The following is a 25,147-nucleotide window of genomic DNA, read 5'->3' on the forward strand; positions in this document are numbered from 1 at the left end:
GGCAGAATCGCCTGCAGCCCAGCAAGAAGTGAAGGGGCCGAGCGGCCCCTTCAGACAGCAGCCTGACTGCTGGGGCTGGGGTTCTGTCTCAGGCCCTGGGTGGTCTGCGTGTTGCTGAGACTTGGGCTCAGTCCCCAGGTGACCTTGGTCCTGCCGGAACCTGGACTTGTGCTCTGGCTCCAGCTCTGGGCAGCCTTGGACTGGCTGGGCCTCTGGCTCTGGCCCTGGCCCTCAGTGGCCTCGGTGTTGCAGGGGCTCCAACTTGGGTCATAGAAAGTCTTGATCTTGCTGGGACTTTGGATCAGTCTCCAGCTCCAGTCCTGGGTGGCACCAGCCTTTCTGGGTCTCCAGTTCTGGCCATGGGCACCCTTGGCCTTTCTGAGCCTCTGCCTTGAGCCCTGGGTGGCCTTAGTCTTGTCGAGCTTTCGCCTTGGGCTCCAGGCGGCCTCGGTCCTGCTGGGCCTCGGGCTCTGGACCCAGATGGCCTCGGTCCTGCTGGGCCTCTGGCTCTGGACCCAGATGGCCTCGGTCCTGCTGGGCCTCTGGCTCTGGACCCAGATGGCCTCGGTCCTGCTGGGCCTCTGGCTCTGGACCCAGATGGCCTCGGTCCTGCTGGGCCTCTGGCTCTGGACCCAGATGGCCTCGGTCCTGCTGGGCCTCTGGCTCTGGACCCAGATGGCCTCGGTCCTGCTGGGCCTCCGGCTCTGGCTCAGGGCGGCCTTGGTCCTGCTGGGCCTCTGGCTCTGGACCCAGATGGCCTCGGTCCTGCTGGGCCTCCGGCTCTGGATCTGGTCGGCCTCGGTCCTGCTGGGCCTCTGGCTCTGGATCTGGTCGGCCTCGGTCCTGCTGGGCCTCCGGCTCTGGCTCCAGGCGGCCTCGGTCCTGCTGGGCCTCTGGCTGTGGCTCAGGGCGGCCTCGGTCCTGCTGGGCCTCCGGCTCTGGATCTGGTCGGCCTCGGTCCTGCTGGGCCTCTGGCTGTGGCTCAGGGCGGCCTCGGTCCTGCTGGGCCTCCGGCTCTGGATCTGGTCGGCCTCGGTCCTGCTGGGCCTCTGGCTCTGGACCCAGATGGCCTCGGTCCTGCTGGGCCTCCGGCTCTGGATCTGGTCGGCCTCGGTCCTGCTGGGCCTCTGGCTCTGGACCTGGTCGGCCTCGGTCCTGCTGGGCCTCTGGCTCTGGACCCAGATGGCCTCGGTCCTGCTGGGCCTCTGGCTCTGGCTCAGGGCGGCCTCGGTCCTGCTGGGCCTCCGGCTCTGGATCTGGTCGGCCTCGGTCCTGCTGGGCCTCTGGCTCTGGATCTGGTCGGCCTCGGTCCTGCTGGGCCTCTGGCTCTGGACCCAGATGGCCTCGGTCCTGCTGGGCCTCTGGCTCTGGACCTGGATGGCCTCGGGCTCACTGGGCCTCTGGCTCTGGACCTGGTCGGCCTCGGGCTCGCTGGGCCTCCGGCTCTGGATCTGGTCAGCCTCGGTCCTGCTGGGCCTCTGGCTCTGGATCTGGTCGGCCTCGGTCCTGCTGGGCCTCTGGCTCTGGACCTGGATGGCCTCGGGCTCACTGGGCCTCCGGCTCTGGATCTGGTCGGCCTCGGGCTCGCTGGGCCTCTGGCTCTGGATCTGGTCGGCCTCGGTCCTGCTGGGCCTCTGGCTCTGGCTCAGGGCGGCCTCGGTCCTGCTGGGCCTCTGGCTCTGGACCTGGATGGTCTCAGGCTCGCTGGGCCTCTGGCTGTGGCCTGGGGTGGACTTGGTTTTTCTGGGGCTGTGGCTCAGGCTTAGGTCTTCCCTCTTGTCCCTGGAGTCTGAGGACTGTGTCCTTAGTGGTGAGGAGTCAGAGAATGTTACAACAGTGGTCGAAGTGCTCCCGTATTCCTGGCAGACAGTGGACGTCTCCGTTTCTGAGGTGGACGTGGTCCTGACTGGAAAGGATATGTCAAGCGTAGCTGTCAGGCCGCCTTCCCCAGACAGTGGCAAGAAAGGGAGACTTCTAGGCCTCACCCTTGCCTATGTTCCAGAGCCCTTGCATGGCCAAGGGGAAGGCCCGCCAGCTCACGGCAGCCCAGCCTTCCTGGCACCCTGAGCCCTGCAGGCGGGTCAGGGCCGAAAGATTAGGGGGAGATACGAAGGACCTCACTCGCCCAGCGCTGGCCTCCACTCTGCCGCCTGCCTCTCGCCCTGTGTGTTCCAGCCACAACCAACAGCCTGCAGGGCCCTGGCCCCCTGCCTGCAGCAGTTCCCCCTGCTCTACCCTGTTCACACTTGGCTACCCCTCTTCCCCTGGGTCCTGGAAGCCCTTCCTGACCCCCCAAAGGGAGCTAAGTGCACCCAGAGCCCTCGGGACTCCCCTCCATGGTATGGCTGCACTGTCCTGGTTATCTGTTTACCTGTGGGCCTTCTTCCCTTCAGGACCAAGAGCTCCCTGGGGCAACGACTGTGCCATTCATGCCTGTAACCAGTGTCCAGCACAGGCCTGGCCCTAGGATGCTCAACGCGTTTGCTGAATGGCAGGAAGGGGGCTGGCCGCTGCTACTCCCGTCCCTCCCTGGACTGCCCATGGCTGCCTCTGGGACCCAGGGCAGCATTCTTGGGTTTTTTACTTTTGTCCCCTCCACACTGGCACCTTTCAGAATTGAGGGTAAAAGCCCCCTGGACATGCACAGGCTTCGTGGGCTTATTTCAGGGAGAGGCCAAGGGGGCAGAGAGAAGAGAGACAGGCCTGAGCGGGGAATGAGGGTGGAGCAGGCAGCAGCTGTGAGGCGCCCCGCGGTGAGAGCCGGCCTCCCAGGCTGTGTGCTGGGCATCCCTGAGGGCTCCCTGTGCCCCCCGCAAAGCTGGGATGAGTCCTCCCACTCCACACTCGCACAGCTGTGACAGCAGAGCCCAAATTCACACCCAGGCCTGGGAGCCCCTGACCCCTGACCTTTGCCCTCCCTGCTGCGTTGGCTCACTCAGGTCTGGCAGGAGCAGGGGGACTTACAGCCCAAGATGGAGCCTGAAGAGGTCTGGCTGATGTAGCCGTCGGTCAAGGACCTCTCCTTGCTGGGGGCCGGCTCCAGCTTCTGGGGCAAGAGACAGGCTGCATGATCACAGGCTGCACGGTCACAGTGGCCGCAGCTCTGTAAGTCCAGCCGCTTAGAGCTCCTCGAGGGTTGCAGGTTAGGGTTGGATGGGGACATGGAGAGGTTGACTGGACAGGAAGGGGCGTGGCCAGGTTAGACAGGTGTGGCCACGTGAGAAAAGCAGTGTCAAGAGGCTCTTGGGCCTCATCTCCCTATCTGCAAGATGCAAATTAGTTCAACTGTGGGACAGGCTTCTGTAAACTGTGAAGTGCTGTGTCCAGGGAATGGCTAGTGAGAAACTGAGGACCTTCTCCATGTTTCATGTCCCTGCACATCTGGGAGGGAACTCCCCTGCCATTACCATTTTCCGGACCAGGAAACGCCTAAGCAGCCTGCCCTGGGCACTCGGCTAAGACGCAGAGAAGCAGGGCTGGAATCCAAGTCAGGGGGACTCTGCGGCCAGGCTCTCGGCTGCCAGTCGCACTTGCAGGCCGTGGGAAATGTGCGGCAGTGAGATGCGGGAGCGGAAGGGGCTGCGGAACACCCAGCAGGGACCCCACCATGACTTCAGGGCACACACAGACCCAAGTTCTGTAGTTTTGTATCCTAATGTGAGCTAGAAAAATGTAGAGCTTGCCTTTCCCGTTTCCGGCAAGGGATGCTGGCACTCCGTGTACCTGGATGGTTAAAGTCTCCCTTGAACACAGTTTACTTGCTGTCCATCAGCAGTCGAGTGGATAAATAAGTGGCGGGATATTCGCAGGACGGCACTGCCTCCAGCCGTGAGAAGGAGCAGTCAACTTGGCTGCATCTCACAAACTTGGACGCTCGGTGAAAGGAGCCAGAGGCAAAGGGGCCTGCGCCGCGTTTGTCCTCTGTTGCGGACAGGCATGCTCGTCTGCGGCGTTAGGAATCAGGACAGCCTTGTGGGGTGTGCGGGGCTGAGGGAGGGTCCTGGAAGGGGGCACGAGGGGCTTCTGGGGAACTGGGAATGTGTTCTTTCTTGATCTGGAGAATGGTGCCATGGGGGTGTTCAGTTTGTGAAAATCCATCAGACAGTTCGCTTATGAGTCATGTACTTTTCTATATGTTCTATTCAGTGAAAAGTTTTTAGAAATGAATTTAAGAGTTAAGAAAATTCTGGTACAAGTGGGCAGTGCACACAGCGGAATTTAGGAAGGTGAGTGTGGACAACGTGTGGGAAGCCTCTCTCTGTGAGGGGCCCACATCCTCACGCACCCTCTTTCAGGTGTACCCCTTACTGGTACCTTCTCTGTCTCACAGCGAGATGTCCCCAGCCCAAGTCACACATCTGAGTGCTGGCAGAGCCAGGCCCAGAAGCCAGCCTCTAGCCGGCGTGCATCCCTCAGCCCTGACCTGGGGTGCATTCCACCTTGGACCTCAAGGACCTCCGGCCCCGGCGTACAGCCCACTTACCTCCTTCTCCCCGGGGGCCTTGGCTTCTTCCTCTGGGCCTTCTGGCTGTGCCTGCAGGGACTGGTGAGTGGCCTCCAGCTCTTTGGACGTCTCGAACAAAGGCTGCTCCAGCTTCCACGAAAGCTGCAGGGCCCGGGCCCTCTGGCGCTCTAGTTCCCGCTCCTTGAGCCACCTGACAAGCCGTGACCCCAGAGCGCTGGGTAGGCCTCCCTGACTCACCCCACCATCCCCAGGACTGGATAGCGGCCTGAGAAGGCGATCAGGGCCAGAGGTGCCTTGAGCCCCAACCGTCCCCCAACTCTGGGCCCGCGGGCCCTCCTGGAGAAACTTACCCCACGATATCCTGAGGGGTGCCGGCCTGCAGGCTGTGCTCCACCACCCGCTGCAGCTGCAGCCTGGCCAGGTGGGCCACCTGGCTGTTAAGCAGCTCCTCCACTGACAGGCCGGGGAAGAGGTTGGCCATCAGTGGCAGCAGCTGTCAGGAAAGAGGGTGACCAGAGTCAGGTGTGGGCCAGGACAGGGGGCAGATGGTGTGGTGCTGCCCTGGCAGAGGAAGGGTTTACAGATTGTTGTTTTTTAAAGGGCTGGACCTTTTTGCCCCAGAACCATCAGGACATCTTGAGAAAGGAACTGTTCGGTGAGGGAGTGCTGGTGCTGAGCCTGACCCGTGGTTCTGGAGCCAGCCAGATAAGGGTGTGACCTCCGAGCTCCATGACCTGGGCCAAGGGAACGGACTTCTCTGAGCCTTACCCTCTTCCCTCTATGAATTGTGGGGTGATGATAATGTTACCTGTCCCGTAGGTGCTGAAGAGGGTTAAATGGAGTGATGTAAGCTGAACTGGTTAGAACAGTGCCTGGCACGTAAATCCTCCAGCATTAGCAGCTCTTATTACTGCTACGAGACCAGGTTTCTTTTAGGGACAGGGAGTATCTTTAGGTGGCCAGAGGTACTAACTCTGGAGCCCACCCTCCTGGCCCAGCAGGCACACACCTTCGGTTGTTTGGGGTCAAGGAGCAGGACAGTGGCAACATCCTGGCGGGCCCCAAAAGTGTTCTGCGTGAGCTGCCTGCTCCTGGTGCGGTACAGGTAGTACTGGGGCTTCTGGGGGTTGTGCTGGATGGCCATTGAGAAGTGGTTCTCTGTCTTCTGGAACTGCCTGCAGGACACAGCAGGCCACAGGGTGCTCTGAGCTGGGCCACCTGGAGGATATGGAGGCTCCTGGACCCCAGTGGGGAGTTTGGGGAAAATCAGGCTGGTCTCTGCTCCCTGCCACCACGCCCCTCTTGATGGACCCAACACTTAAACATTAGTGTAAGATCCCAACATAAGTGGACATTTTTATGATCCTGGAGTAGGAAAGGCCTTTCTGAGATGTCATAAACCCAGCAGCTAAAAATGAAGAAATTAATTTGACTATGGTTAAATGCCATTATTGAGTAGCAAAAACACCACAAAAGAAAGCAGTAAATAGTGAATAATATTTTGCCATAGAAGGCAGATGATAAGCTAATTTTCCAGCCTACAAAGAACATTTATAACCAAAAACAAATTTTTTTTAAATGAACAATTTAAGAGCAAATGGGCAAACAATTTGTGCAGGCCATAATGGCCAATAAACACACGAAAGATGCTGTCCTGTGCTCACAATTTAAACATGCAAAGTCAATCCACTGCAAGAGAGCCTTTTTTTGCCTACCCGAAAAGCAAAGTTGAAAAATAGTCTTAATACCCTGGGCTAGGGAGGTTTGGGGAAACCAAGACTTTCCTTTACTGGGGGAAGTTTATATTGGTTCATTGTTTTTGGAGAACAATTGGGTATTATCTTTTAAAATGTTAAATTTTCACACTTTTTAACCCAACAATTTAACTTCCAGCAATCTAACTACAGAATTACTAGTATGAACGCATGAAAACATGTCTTGGGTCTCATTGCTGCATTATTTATAATAAAAAACTGAAAACAGCCCAAATGCTCATCAGCATACTATCGTCTAAAGAAATTAATTGTGGTACCTCCACAGAATGGAATACTTTGCAAGCAATAAAAGAGAATGAGGTCGTCCTATATGTAATTGCCATGGGAAGTAAAAAACCAAGTCAAAAATCAGCTTAGTGGACTTCTCTGGTGGCGCAGTGGTTAAGAATCCGCCTGCTAAGGCAGGGGACACAGGTTCGAGCGCTGGTCTGGTAAGATCCCACATGCTGCAGAGCAACTAAGCCCATGCACCACAACTACTGAGCCCACGTGCCGCAACTACTGAAACCCACGCGCCTAGAGCCTGTGCTCCACAACAAGAGAAGCCACCGCAGTGAGAAGCCGGTGCACCGCAACAAAGAGTAGCCCCACTCGCCGCAACTAGAGAAAGCCCGCGTTTAGCAACAAAGACGCAACGCAGCCAAAAATAAATAAACTTACTTTTAAAAAAATCAGCTTAGCATGATCTCACTTTTGTAAAATGATAACAATTGTTAACATATGCATAGAAATCTATCTAGAGGACTCTACCAAACTTACAGGGGAAGAGGGAGGCGTTGGGACATAGATATTAGAAGGAACTTTCATGTTCTAAGTTACATGTTACTGAATACTTAAGTTTTTTTAATAAAAAGCGCAATTACCATAACAATATTCACATAAAAAATGAAAGATTTTTACAGAAAACTTGAAAAATAAAATAGATATTTAGGAGACAACTGGGAGAGCAGAGGCATCTCGACCCCAGGATCCCAGCCGACCGGCTTCACTCCAGACTCTTCTGGCCCCTCCCGCGGCCTGGTCCGCCCCGCCCACAGCCCCCGCCCCACCCACAGTCTGCGCGCACCTTCTCCTCTGCTCGCAGAAGCCCAACTTCTCCTGCAGTAGGTCCATGCGCAAGTGGGCGCCCTCGTCCTTCGGACTCAGCGCCAGCGCCTGCTGGTAGTCCGCCTCAGCAAAGGTCAGGTTGCCCAGTTGGAAGAAGCAATCTGGAGACCGGGGGCCGGGGGCGGGGGCTGAGTGAGCCCCGCAAACCCACGGCCCAGGAGCCCCAGCCCAGCTGGCTCCACCCCCAGGGGGTGGGGCCTGCAACGGGGGGTGACACCCGCGGTGATGACCCCAGCGGGCGGTCGCGGGCACCTGCAGAGGTTTTCCGTGCCTCTGGCCACCTTCTTCCAGCTGCCTGATCCCGAGCATTTTGAAGGGCTGTAGCCAGATTGTCTAAGGCAACGTTTCCCAAAGTGTGTCTGTGGGACACTGAGAATCCGCTTTCCCTCCTTCCCTCCTCCCTCCCTCAGGGCCCTCAAGCGCCCAGCCCAGGCTTTGGAGGGGCAAGGGGCTCACACCGGGCTGCCCGGCCCCCACTCACCCCCGCGGTTGATGTAGAGGCCTTTCTCCCGCTGCTCGTCCTTGAGCGCCTTGCTGAGCAGCAGCACGCTCTCCTGGTAGGCGCCCTGCAGGTAGCAGTGCACGGCCAAGTCGTTGTAGGCCAATAGCAGTTGGCGCTGCGCCTGCTGCACCAGGTCCTCCTGGTGCTCGGTCATCATGTCCAACGCCTTCAGGAAGTCCTCCACGGCGGAGTCAAACTCCCGGAGCCGTCGGTACATAATGCCCCTACGAGGGAGGGGCATGAGGGCCAAAGTGCGCCACCGACTAGGGGTGTCCCAGAGAGAGGCTGCGGCTCTGGGCCCTCTGACCTGGGGGGAGGGGCTCCCACCGCGCGCACTAAGTTTGGCCCGTGGGGCTCCTGGATTGCTACTTAGATAGCCAGCTAGTCACTGGTAATTTTACTTTTCTTTAAAAATAGCTTCCCTCTTTCTTTTTGGGAGCTGTGTGAGTGCCAGCCTCTATGCTAAGGCCTTTTTGTACACAGGACATTTTACCTCCACTGTTTATATGAGAAAACCCAGGCTCAAGGAAGTGAAATGGCCCAGAATGAGGTGGTGGGTCCTTGTAGGGTGGCCCAGATTCAAACCCAAGCCTCGTCCACTGAGCTGGGCTGAGCCTGCCAGTGTAAACTGCTCAGCAGGCCCGGGGATCCAGGATTCCAGGGTTAACAGGCTGCTGCCTGCCCCTCCTCCAGAGGCAGTAGCAGAGACCACCTCCCATGATCCCTTGACCCCGATGGGGAGTAGGGAAAGATTGTTAGAGGCTAGATGGGGAAACTGAGGCCTGGGGAGGGTCAAGGGCTCTCCTGAGATCACACAGCACATCTGAGGCAAGGCAGGGCCTGGGACCCAAGACCAGCATCTCCCCACTCAGTACCGGAAGAGGAAGAGGCTGGGGTCCAGAGGGTTGTTCTCGATGGCACAGTTGATACACTGCAGCGCATGTTGCAGCTTGCCCTGCACGGCTAGGACGCTGGCTTCTTGGCGTGCCTCTTGGGCCTGGCCCGCCAGCACCTTGAGCAGCACCTTGGCCTGTGGGTGCCTGGGATCCAGTAGCAAGGCACTGTGCAGGTCTCGATGGCAGAGGCTGGGCTGTGGGGGGCGGGGGGGGGCAGGGATGGCATCGGGGTGCAGGCCAAGCTGAACCTGCCCTGTTCAGTGTGGGGAGGCAGACCTCCAGGCCTGTAGGGGCCTTTCTCTGGGCAGGCCAGCACCATGCCACCCATCTTCAGTGGCTCTGCATTGCTTTGTGGGAAAATCCCATCTGAGGTTCCATCCCCACTGGCCCCTTTCTAGATATGACCTCAGGTGAGCCAGGTCCACCTCAGTGGTTTCTGCTGTAGAATGAGGTTACAGATGCCTCCTCCTTGCAGGACTTCTGCAAGGCTCACTTGAGGAGGGGGGAGGGTGTGGTCTCCTGACTGTGACTGTTGTGTCCTCCCTATACTCCCCTGTACACCTTCCCCGATGCCCCTGACCTTTAAGCCCAAGACAACTCTAACAAAGAACAGATTCAGGCCTGGGCATGAGCAGAAAACATCCCTAGGCAAATACCTTCTCTTGGGTGAGCAGGTCTGTCAGTCAGTCAACAAACAGTTTTAGCAAGCACCCCATGTCCTATAGGGTAATTGGTTGGAGGTGAGTGAGGCAGTGTAGACACCAGGTGTGAGTGGAAGTCGGGAGGGGGAAGATGGCCGAGGCTGGGGCAGGGCTTTGGAATAGATGGACTTGAGTTCAAGGGGAGCACCACTGTGACCTTGGGCAAGTTACCCAGACCATCTGGACCTGTTTCCTCATCTGTGAAAAGAGGGCAATGGGTTTTGTCTACCTCAAAGGGTTACTGCCAGCCTTAGAGATAAACATGAGTAAAGTGCTTAGAACGTGCTTAGGCATCGCAGGGAGCAGCTGAAATCCCAACCATCAGAAATAATTATCAATAGTTACTAGTCTCGGGACTTCCCTGGTGGCGCAGTGGTTAAGAATCTGTCTCCCAATGCAGGGGACACGGGTTCGAGCCCTGGTCTGTGAAGATCCCACATGCCGTGGAGCAACTAAGCCCATGCGCCACAACTCCTGAGCCTGAGCTCTAGAGCCCACGAGCCACAACTACTGAAGCCCACGTGCTGCAACTACTGAAGCCTGCCCGCCTAGAGACCGTGCTCCGCAACGAGAGAAGCCACCACAATGAGAAGCCCGCGCACCGCAAGGAAGAGTAGCCCCCTGCTCGCCGCAACTAGAGAAAGCCTGTGAGCAGCAACAAAGACCCAACACAGCCAAAAATAAATAAATAAATGTATATATATAAATAAAAAGAGCAATAGGAGCATCTTAAAAAAATAAAAATAATTACTAGTCTCCTACCTTTGAAGGAGACTCTCCCACTGACTCACCTGTGGGACACAGAAACCCAGTCCCCAGCATAGGGAGGTTCATGGTTGCAACACCCCCAGGACACTCCGCCCAATCCAGCCCATCCCATTTACCCCATCCTGAGGTTCCCCCCACCCCACCCCCAAGCACCCAGGCCAGGCTGGAACACCAGGCATTGTTCTGGATGCCTCCGTTTCCCTCATGTTCACTGCGCCCCCCTGCCACCAAGTCAGTCTCGGGTCCTGCTTCCAAAGGTCTGTGAACTTGCCCCCTCCTTGCCACCCTCATGGCCATCCTCCTCGAGCCCCACTCCTATCCAGATGGATGGTACCCAGGCTTCCGGCCTCCAGGCTTGCCCCTCCCCCCAGCCCACATGCCCCCTGGCAGCCAGAAGGCTCTTTCTAAGGCCCACTGCCCCAGGGAGCAGCCTTTTGAGGCTCCTTCTGCCCCCCAGGAAGAAGTCAGAGTCCTCTGGGTTCACAATACCCTGCCCATCGCTCTCTCATCCCTGCAGTCCCTCCTCCCTTGTGACCCCAAGTCTCATATCTAAGGGAAGCCTGGGTGCCCCTGATGGTGCTTCACACAATTGGGAAGTCATCCTTTGTGTAATTATCCGCTTGGGGACATCTCCCCTGGGCTGTGAGTTCCGTGAGGGCAGGGATGGCAAAGGCCTCTCACCTTGTGGTTTCCGGGGGCTGGCGTAGGCCTGGCACAGAGCCAGGGCTGAGTGAGGATGGAACAACTACCCGACTGGGCCAGTGCCAGTTGGGGCCTCTGCCTGGGGAGGACAGGGCCCCCACCACAGCTTCGGGGCTGGCCGACAGCCCAGCCGCCTCCTGTCATCGCGGCGTCCAGACAAGGAGGAGGTCCACCCCCCTGCCCTGCCCCCCCGCTCTACCTGCTGGAAGAAGTTGTAGAGCCTGGCCCGGAGGATGTAGACATCGGCATTGGCGGTGCCATGCTCCACCTCCTTGGTGACGAATGAGAGGCATTCACGATGCCGTTTGAGGGCCAGGAGACAGGCCATGCTGAGGGCGGAGGGCAAAGGTGCTCTGTCTGCCGGGTGAGAGGGACAGGTAGGGGACGCCAGGGAGGCAAAGGCCAGCAAGGACAGCCAGGGCGCTCACCATCGATAACGGAAGCAGAATTTCTCAGGCTGGAGCTCAGAGGCTTGAGAGAAGACGTTCAGGGCATCCAGAAAGGCGCATTGCTCGAAAAGGCACTGGCCCTGAGGACACAGAGAGCAGTCACTTCTGCTTGTGACCCCGGCCTAGCAGCACCCACGAGTTGAGGGATGGCCAGCATTGGGGTGGAATGACAAGGGACAGGGACAGAGCCCTTTAGATCTGGGAGAGACTTTAAGAGATAGAGACACAGATGGAGAGAGATCCAGAGCTGGGGAGACAGCAAGAGACAGAAATATACAGTTGATGACAGAGAGACAGCAATACACACAAAGGAACAAGGAAAAATAGAGAAAATCTGGGAGGTGGACCAGAACAGCAGATCTAACAGTAACAGGCTCCCACCTGCACGAGGGCTCCAGGTGCCAAGCCCTGTATTAAGAACTCGAACTCAGGGAATTCCCTGGTGGTCCAGTGGTTAGGACTCGGCACTTTCACTGCCGAGGATGTGGGTCGGGGAACGAAGATCCCGCCAGCTGCCCAGATGCAGCCAAAAAAAAAAAAAAAACCAACCCGAAAAACAAAAAACCTGAACTTATCTCACTGGGACCAGCTAACATTCCCCTTTTAGATGAAAGAACTGAGGCTCAGAGAGGTGACGTGACCTTTCCAAAGTCACACAGAAAGAGGACTGGACTCAGGACCCCAACATTCTGGTTTTAAGAATGTTTCTTTTTCAGAATTGAATAATTATTGACATTAAAAACAAAGGCATTAAATTTGTCAAAATGGAAAAAAAACCAGGAGTTTGTTGGGATTTTATGGTTTAATATCATCTTTGTTTTGCATTGCAAATGGGGGGCACTCTTACCTTTTTAGTGCTTAGAGCCTGTGGACTCTAGGCCTGTGCTGCCCCATACAATAGCCACCTGCTTCCCATGGCTATATAATTTCAAATCAATTCAAATTAAATACAATGTCAAAATTAGTTCCTCAGTCACACTCGCCACACTTCAACGTCTCAACAGTTCCACGTGGCTAGTGGCTACCAGATCGGACAGTGATCATTGTCACTACTGCAGAAAGTTCTACTGGACAAAACTGCAAAACTGTACCCAGCCCTGGTGGTAAACCAACATGGCAGGCGGGAGAGCTCATTAGCGGGGCAGCAGATGGGGACACAGACACAGGGACACGAAGGTCCCTAGGGAGTCAGGGCTGGTCTCAGGAACAAGGAAAGCCCCCCAGAGCTGGAGGGAGAGTCAGCAGGCCAGGGTGTGAGGTGGGGCCTTGTGGGCCTGGGGCAGCCCCAGGCACCTTCAGGTAAAGCACCAAGGTGAGCCGCTCCAGGAAGTCCGTGTTCTCTGGCTGGGAGGAGTAGGCCTTTCGAAGGTTCTGGGCGGCCGAGGAAAAGTCGCAGAGCTGGATGTAGGCCTCGGCTCTCAAGGCATAGAATTCTACCTGTGGGAGAGGGGACCCAGGCTGCCGTTCCCCTCCCCACAATCCGCCCTGAGGCTTGACACTCAGCTACCACAAGGACTTGGTGGCCCTGAGAGAAGAGGCCAGGCAGGTGTGACAGCGAGGGGTGAGTGTGGGGCCAGCAACTGCCTGTGCCCACCCAGGCCGTCCCCCTCACCAGCTGGGAGTCCAGGTGGAGGCCACGGGAGAAGAACAGCACGGCCACCTCCCAGTCTTCTTGCTCCAAGCACTGATGGCCTCGATGGTAGCTGCAGGGGCAGGGGGCACAGGCGGAGGGGCTGGCCCTGACTTGGGACCAGTCCAGGGCATACAGCTGGGGCTTCAGGAACGGGTTGGGAGGAGGGGGACTTGGGTAGGGAGACAAGAGGGGTAGACAGAGACCCAGGGAAAGGAGGCTGACATTCTTGGAGCTCATCCGGGCCAGCAGCCTTTTATCTGCTGAGGTGGAAGAGCCCTATTATACAGTTGAGCTCGCTGAAGCTCAGGGAGGGAGAGTAACTGGCCCAAGGCTGCAGAGCATGTCAGTGGCCGTGCAGGGTAGGAACCTGGGATCCCATGGCAAGGTAATCACTCACTACTCCCTGACTTTGAGGGGCACCGTTAACCCTGCAGCCTTTGGTTTTATATCATCAAAGTTCCGGAACACCTGGCTGGTCCCGAAGATGTGCTGTAGGGTCCCCTTTGGCACTGGAATCACCCATGGCTTTGGGATGTGCTGTGAGGGAGCCTGATCAAGCCCCAGAGCATTCTGGAACCAAGAGACAGCAAGCTGGAGCAGGCCTCCAGAGACAGCCCCCACTCCGCTTACACGCTCTCCTCAGGTATTTTACAGGATGGAGGAGGGGTGGAAATGAGGCCCGGTAAGAAGCACGATCTGGGGTCTGGTGGCACTCCCACCCCTATTCCCCTAACCTCTCTCCAGTCCTGCCTCTGTCACCTATGGTCAAGGTCTCACGCTCACACTGGCCTCTGCCCTCCTCCTGGTCCCCCTCAGCTCCTACCTCCAGCTACTGACACCCAAAACTCTGCAGCTCAGGCCCTGCCCCAAGCCACAGGCCCTGGGGGTCCAGCAGCTTCTTGCATATCCTGTGGGACCCTCACACTCAGCAGGCCAAACTGAGCACCTCACCTGACTTCTGCCCCAGGTTTTCCCACAGCGGTGAGTCCACCTTCTCTGCCAGCCACCCAAGCCAAAGATCTATATCCCATCAGTCCTTAAATCCTGTCTATCCCACTTCCTAAAGATCTCTTAGATCCCTCCTCTTCTCTCATCCTCTCATCTTGGCCAATGCCATCTCTGGCTATATGCCAGCTCCGGCCACCCCTCTGACCTCCCCACCAGCCACAGCTCCTAAGACCTCTGCTCTCTGCACAAGAAGCCTGGGACTTTATTGAATCACACAATTGATCTTGCCTCTCCCGTACTTAAAACCTTTCTTGTGAACCCATACGTGGTCTCTTCTCCCCCGACCCTCTGCCTTTGCCTTAGCCTTCTCCCGCACCTCTCTGGACTCTGTCATGAGGCCCCTTCCAGGAGGACCTCCGGGCCTGGGCGGGCTCCCTCACGGCCCTCACTTGCTTCCCGGCACCCACCCCTGACGTTGCTAGGCATCATCTCCAGGACGCCCACAGGCTCCGCCCCTCTAGCCACGCCCCCGGAATTCAAGGACTCCACTCCCTGGAATCCAATTTCAAACAGAGCCGGAAGGAGGTTAGCAAGTTTTTATCAGCTAGGGAGGCCGAGGTCTACAGCGGGAAAAGACTTGCCGGGTTTCGAAAGCGAGGCAGGGCCACAGCGGGGGCCAGAATACGGCTCCCTCCTCCCAATCCGGAGGTCAAACAAGGACTCCGCGAGCCCCACGACAAACCCCTAGGACTCGGTGGCGCGGCCCCGGGCAACTCGCGGGGGCGCCCGGCCCCGCCACTTCCGCCCCTCAGAAACATGGCGGCCGCGTGGCCCGCCCCGGATTGGACGCTAATGGCCGCCCCGGATAGGTGGCGGCCGCGATTGGCCGAGGGCTGGATGACGTCAGGGGGTGGGGTCTGGGTCACGAATTGGGGCCGCATGGGGCTGTTTGGCCTCTCGCGCGCAGGGCTGTGGTTGAGTCGGGCCATGAGTCGGTGCGTTTTGGAACCCCGGCCCCCGGGGAAGCGGTGGCTTAGTAGAGTGAGGGACGGCAGCGTAGGGTAGCCATTGTCTCTTGGGCAAAGCCCCCCCGCCCCACTTCCCTGTCATAGTTTTATCAGAAATGGGTCCGATGCTCGGATGGGCTCCAAACTTCCAGGAGTTCCGCTCCTGCACTGGGGTGCCCTGCCCGTCCACCCCGGGGGCGCCCGTTTCCACTCGGCCTTCTGGAGTCGCCGGGGTTTCTTGGGCTCCTCTTCGTACCCCTAATCCACTCTGGCCCAGTTTTCCGTTTACCTTCCTCTGCTTTGGGTCCCGGAGAGCGCTGTGAGAAGGCGGATGGGGAGAGTTGTCGGGCCTTAGTTTCCCCGGTGTCGCCCGCAGGTGGCCGGCCTGGGGAACCCTGGACTGCCCGGCACGCGGCACAGCGTGGGCATGGCGGTGCTGGGGCAGCTCCTGCGGCGGCTACGTGTGGCGGAGAGCTGGGCGCGCGACCGGCGCTGTGCCGCCGACCTCGCCATGGCCTCGCTCGGGGATGCCCAGCTGGCCCTTCTCCGGCCATGGCTGCTCATGAACGTCAACGGGCGCAGCGTGGCCTGGGCCAGTAAGTTGAGGGCCCCAGGGGTGGGCCGCCCGGGAGGGCGCAGGGGCCAGCGAGGGGATTCTGGGCTGCGGCAGATCAGTTCACCTGGATCTCCAGGTGCCTGTTGAGCTCCAGTTGCTGCCTGGCCTTGGGTGATTGTGAGAGCCTCAGTTTCTTCATACATGAAGTGGGGTTAATTGCGGCCCCTCCTCATGGGAGCCTTGAGTCGGGACAACCCCCCTGGGCAGATCAGCGGTAACCAGGGCCACCGTTTCCCTGTGCAAGCGGAGCTGTTTGGACTGACTGCTGAGGAGGTCTGCCTGGTGCACGATGAGCTCCACAAGCCGCTGGGGAAACTGGCTCTGAAGTTGGGAGGAAGTGCCAGGTGAGGCCCTGAGCTGGTCAGGGTGGGGATAGGGAAGCTGGCCTCCCAGCTGGAGTGGGATAGGGGTGCCGACCCCAGTCTCGGCAGGGGATGGGGTGAAGGGTGCTGACCCAAGGAAGCACTAACTGCTCCTCTCGTATCCCTTGAAGGGGCCACAGTGGAGTCCGTTCCTGTATTAGCTGCCTCGACTCTAATATGAGTCCTGCACTGGGTCGGGTGGGCCGGCGCAGGGCCCCCGACACTCCTCATCAAAGCTCCCTGGGCCCCTCTGGCTCGCCCACAGGCAATGCCACGGCTGCGGGTGGGCATCGGGCGCCCGACACACCCAGACACAGTGCAGGGCTACGTGCTGAGCTACTTCGCCCCTGCTGAGCAGGAGCTGCTGCCTCCATTGCTGAGCGCCACCGACCTGCTCCTGGACCACATCCGTGAGTGAAGCCAGAGGCCTTCGTCCAGCCCCTGACACCAGTGGACTTGGCTGCTTGCCTGACTGTCGTGCCCACACACCCAGCCACGTCCACAGAGGTGCCACGCCAACCTGTGGTATCTGTTTTTTATATAACTCTTCTCTGGGCTGCCCCAGGCTGCCTGTGGACGGAAGCGGGAACTGTGGCCGGAACAGGCCATTTGGGGGATAGGAGGTTGGTCTTCTCTCTGTGTCCTACTTAGAAAGTAGGGAAACTTTAGGAAGACTAAACTTTTTGAACCTTTTTGGAGAACCGGAGGTATGGATCTGTAAGAATAAAGATGCCAGCTTGGAAGCTGAGGCCTACTCGGGGGATTCCTGTGGTCCTGGGCCACAGGACCCAGCAAGCCCCCCTCCCAGGGGATGTGTGGGCATGTCTTAGCCCACTGAGGGCTTGCCACACCTTTCTTCAGTCCATTTTACAGATGAGGAAATGGAAGCTTAGAGGTCCAGCCACCTCCCCAGGGCCACACAGCTGCAGCACGGCAGAGCCGTGATCTGCACCCAGGGCTGGCTGCCATCCTGCCTCTGGCACCCTCACCTCAGGGCTGCTGTGTGCCCATAAGTTTCCCACACGGGTGGTATGTGAGAGCAGCCTGAGGTCCTCAGGGTTGGGTGGGATGTGGATCCGTCGAGGCACCAGGCCCAGGTCCCCTAGCTGGTAGGGTGTGACGCTGGACAGCTGCTGCAGCAGAGGCCCTGTCTTGAGTGGCTGGGTGCTGTACCGCCTGTGGGGAGAGGGCTGGTGTCATCACCTCCATTTCATAGATGAGGAAGCTGAGATTCAGACAGGCTCTGGTGAGCCAGGTTTCGGGCCCAGGCTCAGCTGAGGACAGCCCTTGGACAAGTCCCGTAGCTCCTTCCTCTGAGGTCACACAGGGTCACTCACCGCTCCTTTGGTGGGCCACAGGACTGGCTCTCCCGGCGGGGGGCCACAGCCATCTGGGGACTCAGGACCACGGCTGAGCTGAGCATGACCAGCAGGTGCTTCAGCATCTCCTTGCACTGCAGCCGGAAGTCATCGAAGTCACCATCCTCCTTGTCGGGCTGCATCTGCCGGTAGGGGTGCGGGCGGGCCCACGAGGTCAGGCCCTTCATGGCCCCAGCACCCACCTCTGGGAAACTCCAACCGCAGTGCCTGTTTCCTCAGTGTTCCCTGGCTGTGGTGGGATACCCATTCTCCAAATGGGAAGACTGAGACCCGAGGCCTTCCAGGGCCTCAAGAGGACTCCATCCAGCTCCTTTGAGACCTTGAAGGGGTCTTTGAAGTGCAGAATCAGAAAAGGACAGACTTGCCAGGAATCTCACAGGGAATAGGCGGGGCGCCTGGCCTGGCCACCTCCGATGGCCCAGTTATCATCTCCGATGGCCCAATTATCTCCAAGCAGTTTCTGTCCTTGGCTCCATCTCCCGCCCCCCACTTTCACCCACTTCCTGTTCACCTGCACAATGTCCTGTAGGAAGGCGGTGGCCTGGGCCAGGGCTGTCTCCAGGCTCGCCCGAACCTTCTGCTCTTCGGCCAGCTCCTGCTGTAGCCGCTGCCCCTCGGTCTGCTGACGCTCCAGCTGCAGGTTCAACTGTTGTCTCTGGCTCCTGGGCCCGGGACCAGGACAAGTCAGCCTCCTCCCCATTCTAGGGTGAGGGGCCCTCGGCCAGCCCCGGGCCTCAGCCTGTTTGACAGATGAAGCCTCAGGGCCCCTCTAGAGAGGGGGAGTCGCTGGCCCATGTCACGTGGCCACAAAGGGAGGGGTTCCCACCTGCTCCCGCCGCCTGCCCTTGTGCGGGCCGCACCTCAGTGCTTGGTTGTCCTTCTGCAGCTGCGTGAGGCTCTGCTCCAGCTGGCTCAGCAGGAGACGCAGCTGCTTGGCCTCTGCCGTGCCCTGCTGCAGCTCGCGGCACTTCTCCGTCAGCATGAGGATGATCTGCAGTGTGGGCAGGTGGCCGTGCTCTGGGCCCACCACGGGCCCTCAGCCAGCCCCGCTCCCCCGGAGAGGCCCGCCGAGGCCCTGGGAGCCCAGCACCCTCTCTAGATAGCAGCTGGGTCCCCGGGGTTGGGTTCGACTTCAACCAGTTATGGGGGCTTTAAACCAAATACAAACCAGAGATGGGGCCAGAGCCCGCACAAGAAGGGCCCGATCGCCTCACAGCTGCCTCCCTCGAGATTTGGCCCCTGGGGTCCACCCCTGAGGGGCTGTATTTGCCCTGAGGACAGGGCCCCTAGGGTTCCTTCCTGCTCTCAGTGCCAACCACCCCATGATGCAGGCCTGGAGGGCACACCTTCTGGTGGCCTCTGCTGTGCCTGGCCATGACCTTCTGGGAGTTCTCCAGCAGCTCCAGCTGTCTGCACAGGTTGTCCTGGTCGCCCCTGAGCTGCTCGTTCTCCTGCAGCAGCTGCATGCCTTGGCGGGATATCTTGGCCAGCTGCAGGGTCATGGTGTTGTTCTCCATGATGGCCCGCTTGGTCGTGTCCCCCATCTGGCTCGTGGCCACCTTGCGGAACTCAGTGGCCACCAGGTTCACGCGCTGGATGATCTCCTTCTTCAATCTAACGGGAGGGGCGGGAGTTAGGGAGTCGGGCAGAGTGGGTACAGGCACCTCCTGCCTACGTGCGGGTCCCCAGAGCGCCTAGATCTCTACATTCTCTCCCCCAGGAGGGGACAGGGCCACAGGCAGGAGGCTTTTTACTGTAGACCCTTTGTACCATTTTGAACTTGATCAATGTAAATATTATTAATTATTAAATAAGTAGAAGTTAAGTCACAAAAGGTGGCAAAAGGAAGTCCAGGGATTCTTCCACACTGGTGTGAGAACTGGGAACCGTTTCTTCCCTCCACCGTAAATCAGCCAGGGTTGTGAGCAGCAGCAGGTCGGGGCGTCAAGGAGCTAGTGCAGCCCCCCAGTTAGCAGCCGGGGCTGTCAGAGGTCTGCGGCCCGGGCTGTGCTTGGCCCCGGTAAGGGCCGGCACCGGCCTGCCCACCTGTCCGCGTCCAGCACCGACTTCTTCTCCAGAGTGTACACGTAGTCCTTGTGTTCGTTCTCCTGCTTCCGCAGCTGGTCCTCCAGCAATATGAACTTCTCCATGACCTCCTCTTTCTGCAGCCGGAACTCCTCCAGGGCTGCCAGCTTCCCCCCTGCCCCACCGCAGGGCACAGGCCTGGTGAGGGGCCGCCTCGGGGGGGCAGGGTCCCAGGGGTCTTGAGCAATGATGCCCCTAAACTTGCCGATCCAGTAGGGCCAGTCCCCTGTCCCCACACATGCCATGCATGGTCCTGCCCACCTTTATGGCTTAGTCTGGAATGCTCTTCTCCACTAGTCTTATAAAGCCTGGGGTTCAAGGAGCCTCCCTTGACACCCTCCTCTATTCCCGTCTCATGAAAGTGACAGTGACAACAGTCACTGAATTTGAACACCTTCTCTGGATCAGGCACTCATGCTGTCATTGAAACTCACAACCACCCTTGCCAGCTGGGTGACCCTGGGCAAGACACACCCCCTTGAAGTGCTTCCTCACCTACAAAGTGGCCGGTGGTGAAGGGATTTCCTGCCTCAGGATTGCTTGGACAGTTACCATGGAGGATACACGTGGGAAGCAGCACGTAGCTGTTGTTACTCAAGGTAGACGTATTATCCCCATTTCCCAGGTGAGAAAACAGGGTCAGAGAGAAGTGCTAGCTCAAGGTCACAAAGATAGTCCGTGGGAGAGCTAGGGTTAGAGACCAAAGAAGCAGAGCCTTGGATTCCCCACCCCCGTGGCGTGTGCCCCCAGGCTCGCCGGCCAGTGCCCCTCACCAAGGATGATGTTCTCAGTGGTGAGCTGGTCCTTGGTCTCCTGGAACTCGTGGCGCACCTGGGCTAGCTGTGCCTCGAAGGCGTCCTTCTCCATCTCCTTGGCCAGCTGCAGGCTTTGGAGCTGCTCGTTGAGGTTGGTGATCTCATCCACCCGCTGGTTAAGCGTGCGCCTGAGGTAGGCCACGATCTCCTTCTTGTTGTTGGCCAGCTGCTCAAACTCCTGGCGAAACAGCTTCTCCTGCACAGCCAGCTCATCCCACTTCTGCTGGTACCTGAGGCAGGTGCGGGGCAGAGGTCCAGGGAGCTGGACAAGCCAGGCCTCCATGCAGCTAGGCTGCTCCCTGGACCCTCCCATATCAGGGCATTTGAGGTTCCAGCCTCATCTCCCACTGTGCCCCCTGATCAACGCTTGTGACCAAGCCAATGCCTGTGCTCAGCACTTTACGTTCATTACATCACTAGAATGTAAGGTCTGTGAGGGCGGAGCCTCTGTCTGTTACATTCACAGCTGTGTCCCCAACACCGAGGACAGTGCCTGGTACGCAGTAGGTACTCTGTGTTTGTTGAATCCACAACAACCTGTAAGGAAGTAGGTACTATGATGATTATACCCATTTCACAGGTGAAGAAACTGAGGCGCAGAGGGATGAAGCACCTCTGAGTTAGTAAAGGGCAAAACCAGAACTTGAACCCAAGTCAGTCTGACCCCAAAGTCGAGGCTCTCGACCATGATGCTTGCTGCTGGCTCTGCGCCCTCCTTAATACTTCTGGACTTTGCGATCCCAAGCCTTTGCACCTGTGATCTTCCTTACCCTCCTCCATTGAGTGAACCCCTGTGTTGTTGCCTCAGTGGAGTCTTCTTGGCCCTTAGCAGCATTTGTGGCCCTTTCTTTGGTGCCCTCCTGTAGGTTGACCCTTGTCCCACTGGGAAGTCAAGAACTGACCTCCTCCATCTCTGTATTTTGGTGGCCTGGCAAATAATAAGTACGCAATAGACATCTCCCAAATACATTCCATCTGGTGTCTCAGCTTGAGGGAAGCTTGTGCATTTTTAAGAGTATCACGTAAACAATTTTTTGGTTTCCAAAGGAATAATTGATAGAAGTTATTTGGAAAGATGTTTTACTTCACAATTGACTCAACCAGCATCTTTTTTTTTTTTTTTAAGCCGCACTGCGTGGCTTGCAGGATCTTAGTTCCCTGACCAGGGATTGAGCACGCGCCCTCGGCAGTGGAAGTGCAGAGTCCTAACCTCTGGACTGCCAGGGAATTCCCACAACCAACATCTTTTGTATGGCTACTGCACACAGGGCAGTGCAGGGTACAAAGCTGAATGACCTGATCTGTGGAGCAAGGAGGCAGCCTGGTGTGGTGAAGTCAGGGGCCAGGGTTCACATTCTGGAGCCTCTTCTTTGGGGTGCCTTCCTCTCCCTGAGCCTCAGTCTCCCCACCTCTATAATGGGGATGACATGAGGGCCTCTCTCGTGGGACCATTTTAAGGACGCGGTGAGCGCCAGCACAGGAGGGTCTCAACATCAGCTGTGAGTACCTGCAACATCACCTGGGGAAGACCCTCTGCCTACTTGTCACCAAAGGGGTGTGTCTTTTAAGGGTCACCCTGAGACTGGGCTAGTGCATCATAACTGAGAGGAAACCAGTGTAAAAATAAGAAAAGTGGGCAAGTGAACGTGTCTCAGAAGAGTTAGAGAATCCCCCCTGCACCCACCACCACCCATGTCTCACAACCCTCCTCATTTACATTTGGGGAAACTGAGGCCCAGCATGGACAAGTGGGCTTAGCAGCTGGGGAAGCCGGTGGGGCCCACAGATCAGGGAATCATGGCACAGGCTGGGGGGAGGGGGCAGGCAGAAGGAGGGACACGTGGTCACGTGCCTGCCAGGGGGCTGCCATTTCCAATTCATCCCACTGATTGAACTCTGCCACCCTATAAAATGCATGGTCCCACTGGGCAGCAGTGAGACACGAGGGAGTGGTGCTTGCCTGGGGTGGGCTCGCTCTGAGACCCCGGAACTCTGGGGGCTGAGATGGAGCGGGAAAATCCATTTTGCCTCAAAGTGTTACCCAGGAGGAAACTGAGCCTGGGGTAGGATGGGGTCTGGACATCCCATGGGAGTCCAGGACATAGGTCTAGGACCCCCTGGCTGAGCCTGCACAGCGGCCAGCTCTGACCTAGCAGGACCACCCTACCCGCCCACCCACCGGGCCAGCCTGTCCTCCAGGTCGCGGATCTGGATGTGGTAGAACTCCCGGATCTCCTCGCCTATGGGCATTTCCATGGGCTTGTTGGCCAGGCTGGGATCCTTCTTCCCACCCTTCTTCTTCTTGACCTCGGGTTCCTTGGCCCCCTTGCCTGCCTTCTTTTTGGGAGCCATGGCTGGGTGGCAACCACTACTCCAGGGCCCCTTTAAGAGGCCAGGTGGTTGCTAAGGAAGTTGGTCCCATACATAGCAACAAGCTGAGGCTGTGAGGCAAGGCTTAAAGGGACCTTCCCTCCTCCTGGCGAGGCTGGGCTTCAGAGACCAGCCTCCTGCTCCGAGGCCAACGGCGTCACAGGGGCCCTAGGCCTGGGTGTCCCAGGCCATGGCATCTCAGAGATCAGGACGCCAGGCTCACAGGACGTTCTTTTGTGGAGACCCCTCCTTCCCTCAAGTGGAAATAAGTGACATGGGAATATTAGAGCGAGTCAGGGCCCTAGAAATCACCACCCTGCCCCTTTGTGCCCATTGGGAATGGGAGGGACTTCTGCAGAGCTCCCTCCACCCCCACCTCGCTCCGGGTCAAGAAGCCCCTCCCTCTGAGCCCAGCTTGTTCATTCTTTGGCGATGCAGCTACACAGCAAAATCATTCTCTCAGTTCACCCGAAGCCGGGTGGAGAGGCAGTATGGTAAGAAATGGATGTTTTCTGTCAGAGGCTCCCACGCTGGGGTCCCAAGATGTCCCAGTCCAGAGGCTGGTTCAATTTTCCACAAAGCTCAGGGGACGTGCGCCATCTGCCCCGTGCTGACCCGGGCAAACAAAAGCCTATTCTGTAGCTCTGGTCTGGGGTGGCAGCATCCTGGGTCAGGAGGGCAGTCGGTGACTGGTTGGCAGATGCCCTAGCTGGCAGCCATGTGCCCCAACCAGGCTCTGGCCCCTTCAGGCTACTTCTCCTGGCCCTCATCTCCAGCCAGCCACGCCTGCATGCCTGCTGTGTCCACCCAGCGCTTGTGAGCCGAGGCACTCCCTGGGACAGTGGCCGGGTCCTGTCTATCCCTGTTGTCCCAGGGCTCGGCAAAGGCTCAGCACTTAGCAAGAGATGGCTGCTGCCCCTCCCTAACAGTCGGACGGCTGGACGAGGGGCAGCTCAGTGTTACTTCAGCAACTGGGGTTGGTTTGAGCAGCCAGATCTTGTAAACAGTGGGATCCTTGGGATGGGTGCAGGAAGACGCGGAGGTGGGTGTTTGGCAGTGAGGCAGGCTGCAGCGGTGGTTGGTTAAAGCAGGCTCCGGTTCGGGTACTGTTTCTCACATCCCATGTAAGAGACATCTTACATCTTGAGCCAGTGGCCTGAGCTCACTGAGCTGTAAAATAGGGAGACCACGTTGTGGACTGAAAGTGACCTTGTATGTGAAGTACATGGTGCAGGGATCTGGCCCAGGGATGCAGTAGGCGCTTAGTAAGCGGCAGCTGCTGTTGCCATCAGCGGAGCAGGTGGGTGAAGCTCCAGCCTGCTCTGTGTGTGAGCAGCCTCTGGGATTTCCAGCATCCCAGTACCCCCAGCCTGCGGTGGTCTGTCTTTCCCAGAATATCTGTTCCCTGCAGGCTGGGGCAGCCCTGGCAGGGCCGCCACACTTGTGCACGGGCTTCAGCCTTTGCACAGACTCAAAACAGTGCATCGAGTCCTGGGACTGCAGACGGGGTGACACCGAAGCCCCAGAGAGAGAGTGACCTGGCCCAGCGCCCGAGACCTGGGGCCAGCAGGGGGGCTGCCCCTCTAGCCCAAAGCAATGCCCCCAACTCCGGCTGGACACCGCCCTTCCCCCACCTGAGCAGGGCATGGGGGGCCCCAGAGGAGCCCAGCCCAGGCAAAGCTTCTCCATGGTGCCACCCCAGTGCCCTTCCTCGTCACGCCTCTCAGGTTTCTTCCTTCTTTTACCTGAAGCACATCTCAGGAGTTAGCTCTGGGTCCCCAGCCCAGTGGGACAGCATGACCAGCAGCCCCCTCGGCTGCCTGGAGCCCACAGAAGGCGTCAGCTTTGGGACCTGTACCCCCTCCTTTGTTAGCACCAGAGTCGCCCCTGGGGGTCGCCGGGGCCAGGCTTATAAGTGCACTGCACTCACATGGCAAGAGTGACCAGTAGGGCTTCCAGGCCAGCCTTCCAGATGGTGGGGTGGGGAAGGAGATGCTCCAGGTCCAAGGATATCCCTTTCTGGGGCTTGTTTGGAGAGCCTTCCCAAAGCTCCCTATTCTGGGACCCCAGACTCGTCATCTTCCCAGGGACACTTTCTCATGACTGCTTCTGTGTCCTGCTTGGGAACTGGTGTTGGTGGCCCGGAACTGCTGGAGCTGCCAGACCGCAAAGTCCGGCAGCCGCTCCGGCAGCCAGGTCTTCTGATAGGAGTGGGTACGGCGCACAAAGGCCAGCAGACTGCAGCGTCAGCCCAGGGCAGTGGCCCGTGGACTGGGGGCTCTGCCGCCTCTAGGAGGTTCTGCAGAGAGGAAGCCCAGCCCCGAGGGAGACTGCCTGAAGCCTTGTCCATCTCTATGGAGCACACAACATGAGCGATTCATTCATTCAGGGGGTGTGTGTGTGTGTGTGCGTGTGTGATATAATACCACCCACCACTAGTGTAAGCTCACGAGGACCCAGTCTCATTCGTGGCTACATCCCCAGAGCCTAGGGTGAAGGCTGGCACATAGTAGACGCTCAGTAAATATCTATTAACTGAGTAAGACAGCCTGCAGCCTGGGTGGGAG

General features: G+C 58.2%; 3 protein-coding genes across 3 annotated transcripts; 1 reads left to right on the forward strand and 2 right to left on the reverse strand.

Moving 5' to 3' along the window:
• Window positions 1-50: 50 nt before the first annotated feature.
• Window positions 51-15,151, reverse strand: TTC16 (tetratricopeptide repeat domain 16). The gene is made up of 14 exons (XM_067743241.1): window positions 14,323-15,151; window positions 13,396-13,568; window positions 12,978-13,068; window positions 12,659-12,802; window positions 11,345-11,445; window positions 11,116-11,245; window positions 8,725-8,939; window positions 7,829-8,073; window positions 7,307-7,448; window positions 5,475-5,640; window positions 4,816-4,958; window positions 4,484-4,655; window positions 2,965-3,046; window positions 51-1,906 (listed from the first exon to the last, which is right to left on the reverse strand). The coding sequence occupies exons 1-14, from the start codon at window positions 14,338-14,340 to the stop codon at window positions 51-53; spliced, it is 3,678 nt and encodes a 1,225-aa protein (XP_067599342.1). The 5' UTR covers window positions 14,341-15,151.
• PTRH1 (peptidyl-tRNA hydrolase 1 homolog) lies at window positions 14,763-16,674 on the forward strand. The gene is given in 6 exon segments (XM_067745457.1): window positions 14,763-14,768; window positions 14,816-14,941; window positions 15,330-15,549; window positions 15,814-15,913; window positions 16,063-16,106; window positions 16,195-16,674. Coding segments are annotated over 6 exon segments (678 nt in total). The 3' UTR covers window positions 16,377-16,674.
• CFAP157 (cilia and flagella associated protein 157) lies at window positions 16,575-22,660 on the reverse strand. Its single transcript, XM_067743242.1, has 9 exons — window positions 22,390-22,660; window positions 20,169-20,440; window positions 19,357-19,510; window positions 18,657-18,924; window positions 18,171-18,301; window positions 17,822-17,972; window positions 17,269-17,432; window positions 16,921-17,107; window positions 16,575-16,646 (listed from the first exon to the last, which is right to left on the reverse strand). The coding sequence occupies exons 1-9, from the start codon at window positions 22,560-22,562 to the stop codon at window positions 16,575-16,577; spliced, it is 1,572 nt and encodes a 523-aa protein (XP_067599343.1). The 5' UTR covers window positions 22,563-22,660.
• Between the last annotated feature and the right edge of the window lie 2,487 nt (window positions 22,661-25,147).

Source organism: Pseudorca crassidens, chromosome 7 (genome assembly GCF_039906515.1).
Source record: "Pseudorca crassidens isolate mPseCra1 chromosome 7, mPseCra1.hap1, whole genome shotgun sequence".
NCBI classification, from domain to species: domain Eukaryota; kingdom Metazoa; phylum Chordata; class Mammalia; order Artiodactyla; family Delphinidae; genus Pseudorca; species Pseudorca crassidens.

Bases quoted from the DNA above. Each gene is read 5' to 3' on its own strand.
- CFAP157 (XM_067743242.1), bottom strand. From the start codon at position 22,562: ATGGCTCCCAAAAAGAAGGCAGGCAAGGGGGCCAAGGAACCCGAGGTC. The intron at 19,511-20,168 runs GTGAGGGGCACT...GCGGTGGGGCAG, and splicing joins CACTGAGAACATCATCCTTG to GGGGGAAGCTGGCAGCCCTG. The intron at 18,925-19,356 runs GTGGGCAGGCCG...CCCTCCCGTTAG, and splicing joins TCGGTGCTGGACGCGGACAG to ATTGAAGAAGGAGATCATCC.
- TTC16 (XM_067743241.1), bottom strand. The intron at 11,446-12,658 runs GTGCCTGGGGCT...CTGTGTCCTCAG, and splicing joins CCTTGGTGCTTTACCTGAAG to GGCCAGTGCCTTTTCGAGCA. The intron at 8,940-11,115 runs GTAGAGCGGGGG...CGCCCCCCACAG, and splicing joins TCTACAACTTCTTCCAGCAG to CCCAGCCTCTGCCATCGAGA.